This window comes from Phaethon lepturus, unplaced genomic scaffold, assembly GCF_000687285.1.
Source record: "Phaethon lepturus isolate BGI_N335 unplaced genomic scaffold, ASM68728v1 scaffold15120, whole genome shotgun sequence".
Classification (NCBI taxonomy): Eukaryota; Metazoa; Chordata; class Aves; order Phaethontiformes; family Phaethontidae; genus Phaethon; species Phaethon lepturus.
Window position 1 is genome coordinate 205,621 of NW_010511340.1, and position 17,184 is coordinate 222,804.

Here is a 17,184-nt window from a genome sequence, read left to right on the forward strand (position 1 = left end):
GGACCAGAGCTTATGCTCTTTCTGCACATTTGTCAGGGACAGAGCAAGAGGGGCCAGTTTGTCACTGGACACTCTTAAGCAAAAGAAGCAAGCAGTGAAGGAGATAAGAGGTGTTAAAGATTATGAATTTTGGCTTTTGGTTTTGTACTTCTTGGGTCTGTATATTACTCCAGAGTTTGAAAGCATTTTGAATCTCTGGAGCAATGTACAAACTAAAGAAAAATAAACCAAAAGCCAGAACGCCCCCCCCAAGACTGGTATGTTTGTGCAGCATTCCCTCAAGATGGACAAGTTTGTAAGCATTTCACAGTTTGTGCATCTTTAGTCTCTAGCATCTAGCACTTAGCAAAGGCCACATAAAGACTCCTCCCACAAAGAGAAAAGTCAGAGTAAAAAAATCACCATACATTAAAAATCCAAAAGATGGTGTGGGGTATTTCACAGGGAAAAAAAAAAAAAAAAAGAATTGTATAGCTCTCAACAGACAAAAAAGTTTGCAAATTGAAACAGCTTTAAACCCACTTTTGTTTGTTTAAGAAGATCTATTTCCCCAGTCACATAGATATCCCCTTTGGCAATGGCACACAGATGTTCAGGTATGCATAACTGCATAGCCTGCCTCACAAATATAGCTGCAGGATAAACATAGGGTGCTAGGTTAATCACAGAGTGGTTATTACACCAAAGAAATCAGATTTAAAAGTGTATGTTTTCTTGTTGTGTGGAAGTTAAATAAACCTTCCTCAAGAATGTATTCACAAACCAACTCCATTTTGTCAACAATCTAGTTCCTCCGACTCTCTCTTTCCCCTTTCCTTCTTCCCTTCTGAAACTCTTCATGCTGATTCCCGTTTATAGGTACAGAAAGCACCTAAAAGCAGCATTCTCAAAAATTATTCCTTCCTTCGCTAAGCTTATGCCTGCCAAAATTAGGTACGGATTATGTATAACAATGGCAATCAAGAGCCCTACCATAAAGTACGTATATAGTGTGTGTGTGTATACACACACACACACACACACCCCCCCCCCAAAGTAAGTATAGCAGTGAAAGCATTACAATATACCAAGATATTTTATGGAGAAGGAGAAATGCTTGGCAGTCTGTACTTACCAGTTACGGTTAAAAGGGCTGTAGAGCTTACGCTGCCATGCTGGTTGGAAGCCTTACAGCTATATTCTCCATAGTCAACAACCTGAGGCCTTGGGATCTCCAGCGTGGAGAGGTAGTTGGAGGTGCGAATGGAGTATTTGTCCCCATCATGTATCTCTCGGCCGGCTTTGTACCACTGGAACCTGACATTGGGAGCAGTCTCTACCTCACAGGTAAACTTGGCCACGTGATTTACAGCCACCTCCAGAGATTCGAGCCTTCTCCTCAGGATTGGTGCAACTGAAATCAGAAGCAGAGAGTAACTCAAAGCCCTGCCTGCTGACATTCTGGAAAGTAACAGTGTAGTGACTGACTAAAAAAAAAATAGTGGTGATTTACTTGCAATCCACATAAAGTGACTGTAAAAAAAAATATCTCGAAGAAGTGAAAGCAGTACCAGGCTCAGTGGACAATTTCATGGTGGATAATGACATCAGGAAACACAGTGGTGATACCGGAAAAACAACGTGCAATAGCAACGCACATTAACAGTGCAATACAAACATATGCCACACTATCCTGGAGCTGTAAGAAATTATGGTGTGATGAGAAATTGTGCTAAAACTGTGCAATGACTCTAAAGAGTGAGAGAGGGTGCAGCAGTGAGAAAAGTGGGAAGTGCAGGTCCATTTCACAGACAACAATGGGAAGAAGTGGTGAGGACTGAGATATAGCTTGTCCTGACTGTGTTTCTGTGATGAGAACAGGAAGCAACAAAGTTCCTGACCAAAGACTGGGGTGAGGGAAGTGAGAGACTTTGCAATGTGGTAAAAGGAGACCATAAATCCAGAGAGAAAGGGGGCCCTCTGATTAGTGGCGTGATGGACTTAATATTGTACCTGTATCCAAAGATACAGACACGTAGTAGGGCAGTTTCATTAGTAGAGCAGGGTATTAGAAAGGCAGTATTTTATCCCCGTTATCCAACCTCTTTTAACAACTGTGAGTTTTGCTGCTGTTGCTCTTTTTCCACCTTGATTCAGCGCCTCACAGGTGTACTCTCCTTGGTGAATCTCCCCACACACTTTTCTTATTACTAGTGTGTAAGTGTTCTGATCTTGCAAACACTTGAATTTGTCACCTGAAGACACCAGTTTACCCTCAAAATACCAGTTCACTTCTCTGACATTTGTTATGACAGCCACCAGACTGACACTCTCCCCTTCCTCCACAACAGTGTCAACCAGTTTGCTGTGTATGATGGGATAACTCTCTTTGTCCAGCTCATCCTCTCGCTTCCCAGCTTTAGTTTCCAGACTCTCTCTGCCCTGTTCCTCACATATTTCTTCACTTTTCTCCTTCTTTTTCAGTATTTCTTTGGGTGTCTCAATGGGAACATCTGCAGAGGCTACATCAGCAGTTGCTGCAGCTGCACCCACATCCTTGATTTGACCATGCCCAGTCACAGTGTTGAGTACTTGTGCAGACAAAGGTTGCTCCAAGGGTATTTCTGCCTCCATAGTCCTCTCAGCCTGCTGGGGCTCCAGGTCAGAGGTTTCATCACAGGATTTCCCTGAGAGAAGTGGACTGCGATGGACATCTGTCAACAGATGCTTTTCTTCACAAATAAGGGAATAGAAAGCCTCCCTCAAGACCATTTTCTGGTCAGCTGTCTGAATGCCTACTTCTTCCAAGGAGATTGGGATTTCTATGGGATTGAGTCCTCCTGTGGTCACAACGTAGGTGCATAGGATGTGTTTATGTTCCTTGGAAATGTTTATTGTCTGTATTTCAATGTTTTCTTTATCAGCCAACCATTCTGAAAACAAGACGTTTTGCTCACTTACCACTGCAGCTTTCAGGGCATTTCTAATTTGAGACTTTATGTCTAAGTTGCAGCTCTTGGGAACCTGAGCAGTAAGCTGGTTCTCTTTGTTGAGGACTTGGCTTGGTTGGAGCTGGTGAGTGTACATTGTTTCATGGGGCTGTCTCCCTGCCTTTGGACACTGCCTAAGTGGGCTGGCAAGATCAACAATATGTTCTTCCTCTAGGGCCTGGTTTTCTTCTAGCAGCAGGGGAAATCTCACAGCCTGTCCCTCACAGATTCTTGAAGCAAAATCTTCCTCTGCTGCTTTCAGAGAAGAAATGTTCTCCAGGGGCACAGCTTGGTCCCCAGTGAAGGCCAATTCAGAGGGCAATCTGGGTTCAGCCTTCATCTGACCTTGCATTGCCTGCAACCCCTCAAGGAGCTGGATGTGGTCACCATCTATGGCATGGTTCTCAGTGGTGCTTGACACCTGTAGAGGGGTTTGGGAAGCCTCTGTCTTCAGAGCAGCCATTTGCTCTGCTGCCTTGGGAATGACTTGTTCTTTGGGCAAGAGTGTCTGTGCAGCTACAGTCCCAAGGCAGCCCAGCAGTTGTGTCTCCACCGCTGCTGCAGGCATCACATCCTGGGGGACAGCAGGGAGGGTTTGCAGTGGCTCTGCCAGAAGCCTGCTGCTCTCTTGTGTTGTGGCCACCTGGGTGAGCATCTCTTCAACACTCTGTGCAGCCAGGCAGGCCGGTGGCAGGCCAGGCAAGATGTCCTCCCTAGGCAGCACATGCTCCACGTGGCTCATCTGGAGCTGAAGGAGGGCTGGGGGCTCCCTCATGGCCTCAAGGCTGAGAGCTCCTTCCATAGCAGGAAGCTTGCCAGCCTCCTCGTAGAAGAGGGGGCTTTGGTCCTTTGCCACTGCAGAGTGCTGCAAGGCTGGGCTCTGCCTGCACGCAGCATGCTCCTTGGGCAGCACAAGGAGCTCAGCAGAGCATGTGGCTTCACCCAGGGCGCTCACTGCCCTGCACGTGTAGTGCCCAGTGTCCTCCTCCACACAATCCCGTACTGTCAGGGAGCCTGAGCCGTCAGGATGGTGAGCAACAGAATGATGTGCATCAGAGAAGACCTGTTCAGTCCCCTTGAACCACTGCACATCGGGACATGGCTCCCCAGCCACGGTGTACTCAAAGATTGCGGTGAAACCTGGTGTACACCGCACACTGTCTGGCTCCCTGGCAAAGCAAGGGATCCCTGGTATCCGCTGCCGCACATGGAGGTGGGCGCTGCATGTGGTCTCACCATGTACATTGCTGGCTACACATGTGTACTCACCCTCATCCTGCACACCCACGTATGGGAGGATGAGGCTGTGGTCATTGCCAGCAAACACTAACTTACACTCCATGGATGGGGTTAGCTTCATACTGTTGAAAAACCATTGGATTTTGGGTGTGGGGCTGCCAGTAACCGTAACAGAGAGTCTAGCTACATCTCCCTGCCAGACTTCAACATTTGAGACCTGTTTGAGGAAAACAGGGGCTTTGCCCTCCTCCATTTTCATCTTTGCTTTGTTGGAATAAACTGGTTTTTCAGGCTCAAATCCAAGTGTTTTCTCTCTATCAGGCAACTGAAGGCCGCTGCTGTAGCCTTCACTTCTTCCTTCCTCAGAAGAAACAATATGAGAGCTAGCGATGTCTGTATGGAAAAAAATTGTTTAGTTTTACTAGAATGTTTAAGAGAATACTTGCAGATTAAAAATAAACAGTTAGTGCAAATATTTTTGTATATCTGGAGGCTTTGCCAATACTGTACCGCAGTTAACAATGAACATGAGGTCCTCTTGCTGTCAAATACACAACTGCCAAAACCAGCAAGACATGCTGTGCTGTCAGGTTACTTATGAACTTCCAATCTGGATCAACATGGGTGTCTCTTTAAACCTGACATCACAGTATGGGTTAGGCATACTCCCAGGGTGTACAATGCAAGTAACAGTCAAGAAACATTGGCATATATCACAAAGGTAATTGAAGTGGTAAGGGCCATATATATTTGTATGTACACTTATACAAACAAGTACAGCAGAGCAGTGCTAAGACCCTGGTTTAATTCAAAACACCTAGAAAAAGCAGAATGCCAGAATTAGCATTGGAAAAATAACACAAACTTTTCAGTGCACAACCTTTCTTCTGGTGCAGTTAGTTCATCCCTTTCAAATCTATCTTTTGTCTAACACACCAAGATATTACCTCTCCCTTAGCAGCTTTATCCTGTTTTTGTCATTAGACTCTTATGCTTACAACACCATTATTACTAAAATCATGAGTTTGCACCCTTGATTTAATGTCATTGATTTAAACCTCTGCTTTTAAATTCCTTCCTGTCACAATGTTGCATATTAAAACTCCCACAATACCAGAGAAAAAGAGGGCAGAGCACTTCAAGGTTTTTCTTTTTCTTGCCTTCATGAATTTAGACATTTATGTGTTGGACCACTTTGTTCTAATGGTGGTTTAAACATGAGAAGCAGCAGACATCAAGAACATGTCGTTCTCTGCAGATGCTTGACTCTAGAAACATCAGTGAAATCTCAGACTTCCAGGAAAAGGACAAGCCATCCATGAAAAGCATGGCACAAAGAAAACTTTGGGAAATCAAATCCTGTTGTCCTCACTGAGTAAAGTTTGCTCAGTTAAAGCCCACACTATTTGATGCTGGAAAGATATGAGAGTTGTTATAAAAGAATAAAAGAAGTGTGAGTGAATAAATGTCTCCAAGCTCTCTAATGGTGAACCTTGGTAAGTCTCTCAATATCAGTGTCTTAAATTCCAAAACTTATTGTGAGATGATAATTTTTGCTGCACTCCAACAACAACTATAAATAAGAACAGAATATGCCATACCCAATTCTTTCTTATTGGCTTTAACAATTATTAATCTTGCCACAAATATCATAATATACAGGACATAGCATAGTGCATACAGTGATTAATTCCAGAGAAGAGATGCTTAGGTTAAAAAAAAAAAAAAAAAAAAAAATCACACCAGTCCTTCAGTATTACCTACCAGCCTTCTTAAAACAGTAGGGCAGTTTCCCCCGAAATACAATGTGCTAGTTAGTGTGCTGAGGTGTGGCAGAATTGGGCCCATAAGAAAGTAAAAAAAATTGCAGAATGGAACCTATGCTAACACACAAGAATGCTTTATATATAGGAGTGTGGCAAAAATTAATGCACTTTTTTGTGTTCCTGGATATTTATGACAGAAAAACTATATAGATACTTTTTCATATTTTAGCTATGTCTGTAAAATGAATAAAGTACAAGAAGCGACGGACTTAAATTTTTTACACATTTATTTCACAAATTAACCATACATGTTAACATTCAGTACACATTGATGACAAAACAAACATAATTTGTCCTTTTTTTAAGATACTTGGTTTGTAGAAATGAAGACAACATTAAATCTGACAATGAAATTGTAAGTTTTGTAATTCTTATGAAAGCAAAACATTTTAAGAGAGATGGTCAACCATGACTTTAAGCTATACCAGTTGCCCCAGAGTAAGTTTACTCAAAACTAAAATTACTCCAGATTTATATCATTGTAACTTAGGTGAGACTTTGTCTCTCCATAAGAACATGATAGTGCTCCTGGCTCAAGTATGAAACTTAACATAAGACTTGTAAACTTACATAAACCACAAACACTACTACATAGGTAGAGATAAAGATTCTTGGCCATATATTTCAGATGTGAACGTGAACTTGGACCTGTTTGGTTCATGGCTTCAAAAACAAGTTATGGGTCTATCTCTACTAAAAAATTCAGTTTATTGATGTGCAAATTAAACATGCGTCATAATTGCTTAGGACCGAACCAAAGGGCCTCTGACCTCTTTGGCTTTGGACCTAAAAGACCCCTTATGTCACAGCTGATGTATAACATCAGATAATTCATGTCAACTTCCCTAGGGACCTCTGCTGTCTAATGAATCAGTTAGTACTACACACAAGGAATGGATTAAGGACACATCATGAAGCAATTCTTTCCCAGCACAACACTGGGTCAGACACTCTTGCTTCTCTTTCCTACCACCATTACCTATGAGAAATCACAATTATCTCTGCCTTTTAACAATGTACAAATCTTAAATATTTGTCATGGGGTCATAACTGGGAAGAAACTGAAGTGACACATTGGTGTTAGCCTAACCACTCCAGTCACTTTCCCCATGTACCAGGGAAACTTGCCACTCCTGACTTTAAGTTTATACTGGGCAACACAATTGGGCAAAGTGAATCTTTTGATCAAAAATTACTATCGTCTCAGGTGACTGATGGGAGAGTCTTAAAGATTATTGAGTTTTTGAGGCATGCTCACCTCAGTGTGAGGACACATCAAACTCAGAAATAAGAACATGCATGGACAAAACTGAATGTACTACAGGAATAGTTCTTTTTATGCTTAAAATCACCATGCTCCTTAAAGCATTTTGCAAGGCAACTGACAGTAATTTGTAAATAACTGGAAGAACCTCATGAACAGGTAATCAAAGTTAAAATAATTTTTGCTTAGGGTTGTTGAACTCAAGGTTTCACCTTCGCATATAGGAAACTGGAAAGCTGGCACATGCATTAGAGAGTTATTTAACTTCTGATAAACATTAGTTAATAACTTTCATACTTTTAACCTATTTTCTTAATCAATTTATCATTGTTTATGTATGATAGATTTAGTTCTGATTTAATTATGTCAGCTACTGTTGATTACTCCTCCTAAATATTAGCATTATTTTAAATACAAAAATATATACTCACATGGAGAACATTAATGTAAAAATCTCATCTGCTGAGAAAATGCCACAGATAACAATTGAATGTATTCTACTTATTTCTGGTCATCTTGACACATAACACACTCAACTGTTACTAATTTAAAAAAAAGAAAAAAGGATTATGTAGAGATTTAGTTCTAATGTGAAACAAGACAACTGCATAAAAATCTCCCACCTTTTTACTACTATGTATTTTTTATGCATGACACTGGAATATGGGGACAACCAAAGTTTTTTAATTGAATTTACAGTTGTAGCATTGATTTGTTATGCTCCCTCTCCTTTCTCTTTAACTTCTAAAAATACAGTACAAAATATCTTTTTATGTTTATTACTTGGTAATAGAGAAAAAAAAATCCTGTCCAGTCTCTACTAATGCAAAACTTTCATTTTTTTCTCATTGTGTTGCTTTTCTTTGCAACAACGTAATTCCATTGACTTAAAAAAAAAAAGTCATTTAATTCCATGAGTCAGTAGAATGAGGTCCATGGATGTAAGAATTTTGCAGTGATAGAAACTGTAAACACAGGCTTTGGATCAGTGAGACTCACATGTTCTGACACAACATTGTGAGAAGGGGAATACCAATTTAAGGAGTTCTTTCACAGAACTATATCCAAACTAAACAGCAAATGTAAGTTAGTATTCCATACCTTTAGATTATAAGAAAAAAGTGGTTTCTACATTTTCAGGTGATTTCTAGCCTACATAAAACAATAATGATTGCACTGTTACAGACACACAGGCATATGTACACTATACGAAAAAATTACTCCTATATGAATGAGAGTCAATTAAAAGATCCTTACAAGAATGAGTAAGGAGCTTGGAAGGAGCCTGAAATATATCTTGGTGCAGGAAATGTGCACAAGACCTATGCACAGATTAAATCTCACTTAAATTCCCCAATGAAGGCAAATTTAAGTGAGATAGAAATATGCCCACAGAGTGGTTTTCATCCCTAAAGAGATGAGAAACAATGCCCCTAAAATGAGTGTTGCATTTTTACCTGCAGTGAACAACAGCATAAACACATTTAGTGCTTCAAAAGAGACTCTGAAATAAATTATGGAAATTTAGTATAATGTTAACACCGCACAAGTCTCAGCAGTCCCTGCCCTGTTAGTAGCTATACATTTGTACTGCCCACTGTCACTTTGCATCAAGTTTTCAATAGTAAGGCTATGAGAGCCCCCCTGCTCTTCCTGTGCGCAGTATCTGTCCCCTTCCAACAATACCCCATCCTTGTACCAGTGGACACTTGGGTGGGGGGAACCAGTCACAAGACACTGGAAGCATGCTGAGGCACCTACAAATGTACTGTAGTCAGAAATGAGCCTCAGAAATTTGGGAGGGGCTTCTGTGACCTGGAACTCAAAGCTGCAGCTCTCCGAGTCCTCTGCCCTAAACTCAACCTGTTCCTCTTGGGACAGCTCCGCAAACACATCGAAACTAATGTTGACACACTTCTCCCCTTCCACTTCCTGCTCTCCTTGAGCCACCGCAAGCAGTCGGATTGCTTTCTCTGAGTCATCTATGTGCGGCTCAAACTCAAACTCCAGCTCTATGTCTGACTGGTCACCTGGGCTCACAGTCTTACTCAAAAGCAAGTCACACTTCTGGGGCATCTGTAATTCACTGCCTGTGATTGCTTCACTGCTCACCTCAGTACTTGCTCCCTTCTGAGCCATGACTATGAGGAAGCCTTTGCACATTGCTTCTCCCAGCCTATTGATTGCCCGACAGCAGTACCAGCCACCATCAGAAGGACCTACATTTTGGACCTTCAGACTGTGAAGTCCCTCCTTCTGACTCACAACATACTTCCCTGTGGCAGGCGTCACGCAAGTGTCACCTCTGAACCACTGCACTACTGGGACAGGGGTACCTGTTACCACACACTCAAACGCTGCTTCCAAGCCTTCTGTCACCTCGACATCTGCAAAGGGCACGGCAAAGCGGGGAGGCATTTCAGTTATTTGGAAATTGATTTTTACATCCTCATTCTGCTCTGCGGCCAAGCCTGCAGCTTGCTCTAACAAGGCAAGCGGAAGGACATCCAGGGAAACCACCATGCTCTTCTTATCTGGGCTAAACTCAGGACTGGTTATGATTTTGACCTGCTTCTCAAACTCCTTCACCTCATTTTCATCCAGCTCCACTTCCAGGAGGATTTCCTGTGGTGAAGGCGACCTTGAAGATGTGCTTTGCTCCAGGTCAAAGTGTATAACATGCTGGTGGGTGACAGGAGGTGGCAGTGCTAGTGACTGCCCACCTTCAGACAAAACTTCCACCTGCGCAATACTTTTAGCTTCCCCGACAATGTTCACTGCATGGCACAGATACTGTCCTCCATCGGCTTTCTGGACATTAGTGATCTCCAGCATGCATTTGTCCCCATCATTCTCTATCTGCACTCTCTCATCCAACTCCAGCAGAGATTTATTATGATACCACTTCACCCCTGGCTTGGGGACACCCACCACCTCAGCCACAAAGCTCAGCGTGCTGCCTTCATACAGCCTTCTCCTGCTCAACGCCTTGAGGAATGCAGGTGGCATCTCCCCACCTGATGGCTCCAGGGCTTCACAGGGGGTCCTAAACACCTCAGCCTGTGACTGGGCAGGAGGCTGCTGCCTTCTCTCACAGAGGGGAAGCATGGCGAGGGCGTCCATATACTCCCCAGTGGGTGTCCGGTAGCGCTCTGGTGGCGTGCTGTCCCCTGATGCAGAGCAGGGTCCCTCAAAGGGTGTGAAGTAGTGCTCTGATGGTGTGTTGCATTTTGAACCCTCAGAAGGTGTGGAGTAGTGCTCGGGTGGTGTGCTGTACACTGAGCCTTCAGACGGTGTGGAGTAGTGCTCGAGTGGTGTGCTGTACACTGAGCCTTCAGACGGTGTGGAGTAGTGCTCGGGTGGTGTGCTGTACACTGAGCCTTCAGACGGTGTGGAGTAGCGCTCGGGTGATGTGCTGTACCCTGAGCCCTCAGATGGTGTGGAGTAGCGCTCAGGTGGTGTGCTGTATCCTGAGCCCTCAGACGGTGTGGAGTAGCACTCAGGTGTGCTGAGTGGTGTGTGGTAGGATGCTGAGGAAGCAGTTTCAAAGATCTCCACTGAGGAGGGAGGTGTGTAGAAGCGGTCTGAATCAGGTGACTCCTCTCTGCTCCAGCTCTCAAGCTCTATAGACATTTCTGACTCAGGAGAGAAGGGCCGGGCGAGTTCCTGCTGGTTGTTGTAATAGTCGTAAACCGTGCTGAAGGTAACCTCCTCCACTTCCAGTGAAGTGATGGTCTCTTGCTGCTCCTTGTGAATCGTCCTTTTGAGATCTGGACTTTCCTGCATCCCAGTTGACCTTAAATACTTGGCCAGGGACAAATCAGGCTCCAGCTCTAAGGCTTGAACGGCACTCAGCTCTGGACCTGCAGAAATATCCTCCCACAGTCCTTCTCCATCCAGGCTATTTTCAGAGGCTTCCTCAGTGGGCGTCCTCTTCTTGCCCCAAGACTCCTTCTTTTGCTCGTTCTGTGCCACAGGATCATCCAATATTAAACCAAGTAAGAGTTGCCCAAAAGAGAAGCCCTTGGTTGTGTTTGGTTCCTGTTGGGTGTCCCTGACCATCACCTCAGGGCAATCTGTGCTTTCTATCTCACAGGTGGAGCTGCTCATTCCTGTCTCAAAGACCTTTTCAATTCCAGATCTGCCTTCCTCCTCAGCCTGATGCCCAGCCTGGGGTTTATTTTCACGGGCAGCTTTTTTCAAGTCAATAATGAAGCTGTGACTCTGGGAGTCTGTGGTCTCCTGTCGTTTCCCACTCTCCCACACATGTGTTTCCTGCACTGCTCTTTGGAAATCTACTGTGGACTCCACTGGAAAACTATGAATTTGTCCCTCAAGTGACTCTTCCCCACAGACACTCACCTCTGACTCATTAATTTCTTCAGCAGAAGATCTCTCTTCAGCAGATATTATGATGCTGCCAAGGTCCCCATTCAGGATTTGCAAATCAGCCCTTCTGATTTCTCTTGGCTGTGCCTCTTTCTGGGCATCGACCTCCTCCTGCTGCATCCTGTAGCTCTGATGCAGCTCCTCACTCAGAGACATCTCTTGCACAAGCACATCATGTTGGTGCACAGAGGAGGTGAGCCCAGTCTCTCCTACCTCCACACCTTCCAGACCTGTAGAGGTTTGTGCCTGTACTGTGTCCACAGTCTCTGCAGCTGAGAAAGGCTCCACAAACTTCTTCAGATCAAATGTGGTATTAGTCTCATCAGTCTGAGATGGCAACAGCTGCTCTTTGAAATGCATTTCTTCTAGGTGAAGCTCAACTTCCTCAGTAAATTCCTGACCCAAGTCTTCTATGCCAGCAGGAGCAAGGATTGGATCTAAAGAAGAGCTGTCTGCATCAGACTCCATTTCTTGCGGCATTTTGCCATCATTGTGCATTTCCCAGTAAGTGGCATCCCCAGCATCGGTCATTTCTTCTTTATAAAGATGATCATCAGCCTTGATGTCCTGTTCAATATCAGTTGATCTCTCTTGCACCTTGGCCTGTTCCTCCTGCTTCTCTTCTGTACAGAAGTCATAAAAGCTGAACTGCTCCTTTGTGGGTGTGCTTGCAATGTTGTCCTGCAAATGGGGCACACTTGGCCCTTCTACAAGAGGCACATCAGGAGATGTTGCCTCCCAGGCAGGGGCGTTGCTCTCCTCCGTGTGAACATCACTCTCCTCTTGCACCACGGGTGATATAGGAATGAAAAATTGTGAATCCTCACACTCCCTTGCCAGAGCAGACTGCTCAGAGGCATGTGTTTGCCCTTTCACTTCCATAAATGGTGACTTCAAAATGTCCCAGGAATGAGTACCTGTATGTGGTACCACCTTGTCTCCTTCAGCCTCCAGCTCCTCTGAAAAGTGACCTGAGTCCTTGGCCACCAGTTCATGCTCTTCTTTGGACATGCTGGGGTGCAGCTCAGTGGCATCAGTTTCAAAGCTGCGTTCCTCAGAGTCAGGTTTTTGCCTGTGTTGCTTCATCTCAGAAATACCGTGTGCATCCCTCACACTTTCTTCTGTATAACCCATTTCTTGCCTTGCATACACTTCCATGATATCCAGCACTGTGATTTCCTCCACCTCACTTTCCCTGAATTGAGGAGTTTTCTCACACTCCTTTTCCAGCTGCTCACCAGGAGATGGAGACAGCCTCAGGGACCAGGGTAAGCGGGCTTCCTCCTGCTTTGAGCATGTGATCTGTTCCTCTTCATCCTTCCCAAGTGTCCTGAGGGCTTGGAGGTGCAGAACATGGTCCACAGCAGGCAGTTCCTCAGTGTCTCCATCCTTGCTATACAACCTGGGTGCACCAGGCTGCACTGTTAGCTCAGAGGCAGTCTGTGCTGTTCCAGCCACATTCTTGGCCACACAACAATACAGCCCAGCATCTGTGACAGAGATCCCTCGGATGTGTAAGCGGTACATGCCATTCTTGCCTTCCTCAAATCTCAGCCTCTCACTGGCAGAGAGGGTCTGGCCGTTCAGGGACCAGGCCACAGCTGGTGGGGGCTGCCCAGACACAGCACACTCCAACACCACTGCCTCCCCTTCATGGCAATGAATGTGTGCTGGGGCTTCTGTCACAATTTGGGGTGGCTCATTTCCCACATCAAATGAAAACTTGAACTTATGCTTTATAGTGGGTGCAGTGTGGTCTGGAGAGGGCTGCGTGGTCTCCCTTACCTCTGTGTCTTGCTCTGGCGTTGGAGTGGCAGCAGTGATTTTGATTTCCACAGGCAGTGACAAGAAGTCTAACTCTGGAACTGCACTTGGCAGTCCATGCTCTGCTGCAGAGGCCAGGCTGATGACTTCTTTCTCCCCTACATTCACCATCTCCTGCTTCTTCTCTTTATCCCCTTCTTCTTCCTCCTTCACCTTCTCCTCCTCTTCCTCATCTTTCTTCCCTTCCTCTTCCTCCTCCTTCTTCTTGGCCTCACAGGCTGGCATCTGCCGCCTCACATGGAGTGTGGCTGAGGTGCTGACTGTGCCCAGTGGGTTGAAGATCACGCAGGTGACAGTGCCACCATGCTGTGGGAGCAGGTATGGGAAGGTCAGTGTAGAGCGGCACTCTGTGGTGTGAACAGCGGTGCCCCGGATGCGCCCCACAGGCTTGTTGTTGTTGTACCAAGTGACTGTGGGCTGTGGACGGCCATGGAAGAGGCAGGAGAAGGTGCATCTGTGCCCCTCAACAGCCTCCTGGGACTTGACCTCCTGGACAAAGAGGGGTGGGCAGGGCTCCAGGAGCCCACCTGGCATCTGCCATCTCTCCCCTGAGGCCTTGGGTGTCTGATACCCCTTCACTACCTGCACTGCCAGGGTCTCCGAGCCATCCATTGTGGCAGCCACCTCAGGTGGGCTGGGCTTCTCAGGAGGGCCCCCCTGGGGCATGGACATGAGGGATTCCTGCTTCTTTTTCAGAGCTGCCCTCTTTGCCTCCCGCAGCCGCTGCAGCTTCCAACGGATCTCCTCATCTAGTAGGTCCTCAGCATCTGCCCATGTGCCACTGTGCTCCCTACCACATGCCAGCCCTGGACGGTGAGGTCCCATCAGCGGAAGCCTCTGGAAATGAATGGTTCGTACCATGCCCCGGGCTGGGGAGAGGTCCCGAAGCAACTGATTAGCCTCCTGCCCCTTGTCAAAGGGTGAGCCAGTGCAGCGGAGCACCACTCGCAGCCGGTCCTCCTGCCGCTGCTGCAGCAGGCACTCCCAGCTCTCCTGCATCCACTCCACTTTCCCTGTGAAACCCAAGCCCTGCTGCTCCCCACTGCGTGCCACCAGCAGCGAGGCAGTGGACTCAGCTGAGCCCTCACTGTTAATGGCAAATACCCTGTAGCTGCCAGCATCGTGCTCCCGCACATCCCGCACCTCCAGGCTGGCATGGTGCATGTGCTCTTCACTCTCAGTGCAGATCACCTTGCGGCAGTCCTGGTGGACTGGCCGGTTGTTGTGAAACCAGGCCATGTGGGGCGCCGGGCATGCCACCAGCTTGCACTGGAAGAGTGCAGGGTCCCCCTCCAAGACAGACCTACACTTGAGGCCCTGTGTGAAGGTGGGTTTACAGTTCTGAGTGCAAGCCAGTGCCGCCGCTGTTCCAGGTCCCTTGAGGCTTGCCTTGCTGTGCTGCTCTGCAAGAGAAGGAGATTGGGTTACAACATGCCACACTCTGCCTGCCATCTGTCTGAAAAAATGAAATAGCAATATACTGAAATAAAAAATGGGCATGCAACAGATTTCATCACACACCCAGGAAAAAAAAAAGTAATTCACTCACCATATTTGTTCGAATAAACGCAACGCCTTGCTCTGTTTTAAAGATTGACACGAAAATCGTTCGTTGTCTGTTCTTTCTTCAGACTGTGGAAATTTCTTCTTGAACAAGCAAAAATGAATTTCAAAATAACATGTTCTTCTGCGTGTATGTTTTTGCTGCCTGGAAAAGCTGCGTGTCTTTGGGTGGCAAAGAAGAAAATCTTACCTGACTTGCAGACAGTAGAATAAACGCCCTTTTTCACCCTTCTGTTTGTAGATTAAATGTTCAAACAATTGAGAAAAAATATTTTGAAAGATATTTTTTAAAAAGTAAGTAATTAGCTAACATGAAATGAGAAGGCGTTTATTCGAACTAATACAGCCACTAACTTCACAGTGTTATGCACAGGGATAAAAGCAAGCAACATGAACCACATATGCTATCTGCAAGCCAGGGTAAGAGATGTATAATGATGAATTAATGTATGTAAAAAAAGTGCAAGGAATCAATGGGAATGTGTAGCTTTCACATACCCTAAACAACAAATGCTTTCTAGTATACTTCATCCATCCATCAAATAGTGGCCATTGAACTGATTCATGTTAGGTTGCTAACTGATTTAAAAATAATGATTAAGATTTGTATAACTTCCTTCTGAAGTAAACTATTCCATGCATTCAAAAGGAAATTGAACAAATAAAAGCTCTGTGAACAGCTGCAAAGCATGAAGTAAAAGTTAAGAATATTGCTGCAAAATTATAAATTTGAAGTTTTAAACATATTTTAAAACTTAAATAACCTTATAATGCAGGTAATCCTTTGCATATCAAAACAAACATGCAACATGTTCCAATATGCTTTAAAGTGTGTCTTTCTTTCCCCATCAGACATTACATGTAAGCAGATAAAAGCTTTTCACAATGTTACTAATTACTGGTACTAATTATTGCTTGTAACATCATTGGTGACTGTACCTTTCACTTCCATTTCAATCTCTTCCTGTAGCTTCTCATGAATAATTTTTTCAGGAGCTAGGATAAAAAGACAAAGTTTTTTGAGCTGTAGTTGCCAAATACGCCAAGAAACACTTTAGGTAGTAAAAACATCCAATCTTCTTGCAAATATACAGAAATTCACACACACATACACATAAATGCATGCCAAACAAATCAAATACTTGATAAGTTTTGAGAACAGAGTAATCAAATGCTTTCAAACTTGTTTGCAATGTACACTTTTCTATAAGATTTGCTTTCTTTTTTGCAAGGTGGGGGAAAGTTTCTAATGTAACATGCCTTTATCATGCCTTAAATCCCTGAAGAAAACATTCAACAATCCACAGACTAATGAGATGCTTCTCGTTCTTTATTATCTCCCAGGGAATGAATGTATTGGAATGCAATGATGCTATGCATGAGGAATTGATACTTGGAAAGAACATGCAGTTGCCAACCTGTCACTCTGAGATGGGTGCTGCACTCGGCTTGTCCTGCAGGATTAACTATTCTGCACTTGTATATACCCTTGTGGTTCTGCCCAACTTTCAACAATCTTAAACTGCACCGTGGCCCATCATGTTTTAAGGAACACAATGCAGATTCCTCAACTATTAGCTGATTGCACAGCCAGACCACGCAAGGTGTAGGTACACCCTTCATTATACAAAAGAGTAACACATCATCTCCTTCTTTTACAGTGGTTTCTGATGGCAGAGTTTCAAGAAACTCTGGTGCTTCGGCATCAGTTTCTGTGATGTCTTCACATGGCACAACATCAGGATAGTAGACTCTGTTTCTTTGCTTCTCAGTTTCATATGGTCTTTGGGATGTAGATATAAACAAGCTTGAGGTTTTCTTGTGAGATTCTTGCTTAACTTCAGATGCTTTAAACTGACAATCTTTGGCTGCTTTAAAGCTTTTAGTATCTGATTCAAGGGTAATTTTTGTTACTGCTTTGGCTTGTGCTTCTTTTGCTAGGTAAGAATAAAGTTAGGAAAAGGATTAGGTCAGATGTTTTGCAGGAATGAAAGATATACTTAGGGGGAAAAAACCCAATAATTAGCATTGAAAGAACGTCCAGCCATATTAGTGCTACAACAATGCTTTTAAATATGAGTGATTACACATTTAAGAGCTCTATTCCTGC

The 17,184-nt window shown here is 44.5% G+C and overlaps 1 protein-coding gene across 1 annotated transcript in view; it reads right to left on the reverse strand.

Moving 5' to 3' along the window:
* The window catches only part of TTN (titin), a 244,575-nt gene that overhangs the window by 187,919 nt on the left and 39,472 nt on the right, over positions 1 to 17,184 (reverse strand). Inside the window, exons 44-45 of the mRNA XM_010283656.1 lie at positions 16,014 to 16,070; positions 1,115 to 1,393 (exon numbers count right to left, since the gene is read on the reverse strand). Coding sequence (XP_010281958.1) covers positions 1,115 to 1,393; positions 16,014 to 16,070 — 336 coding nt within the window. The remainder of the gene's footprint in view (positions 1 to 1,114; positions 1,394 to 16,013; positions 16,071 to 17,184) is intronic.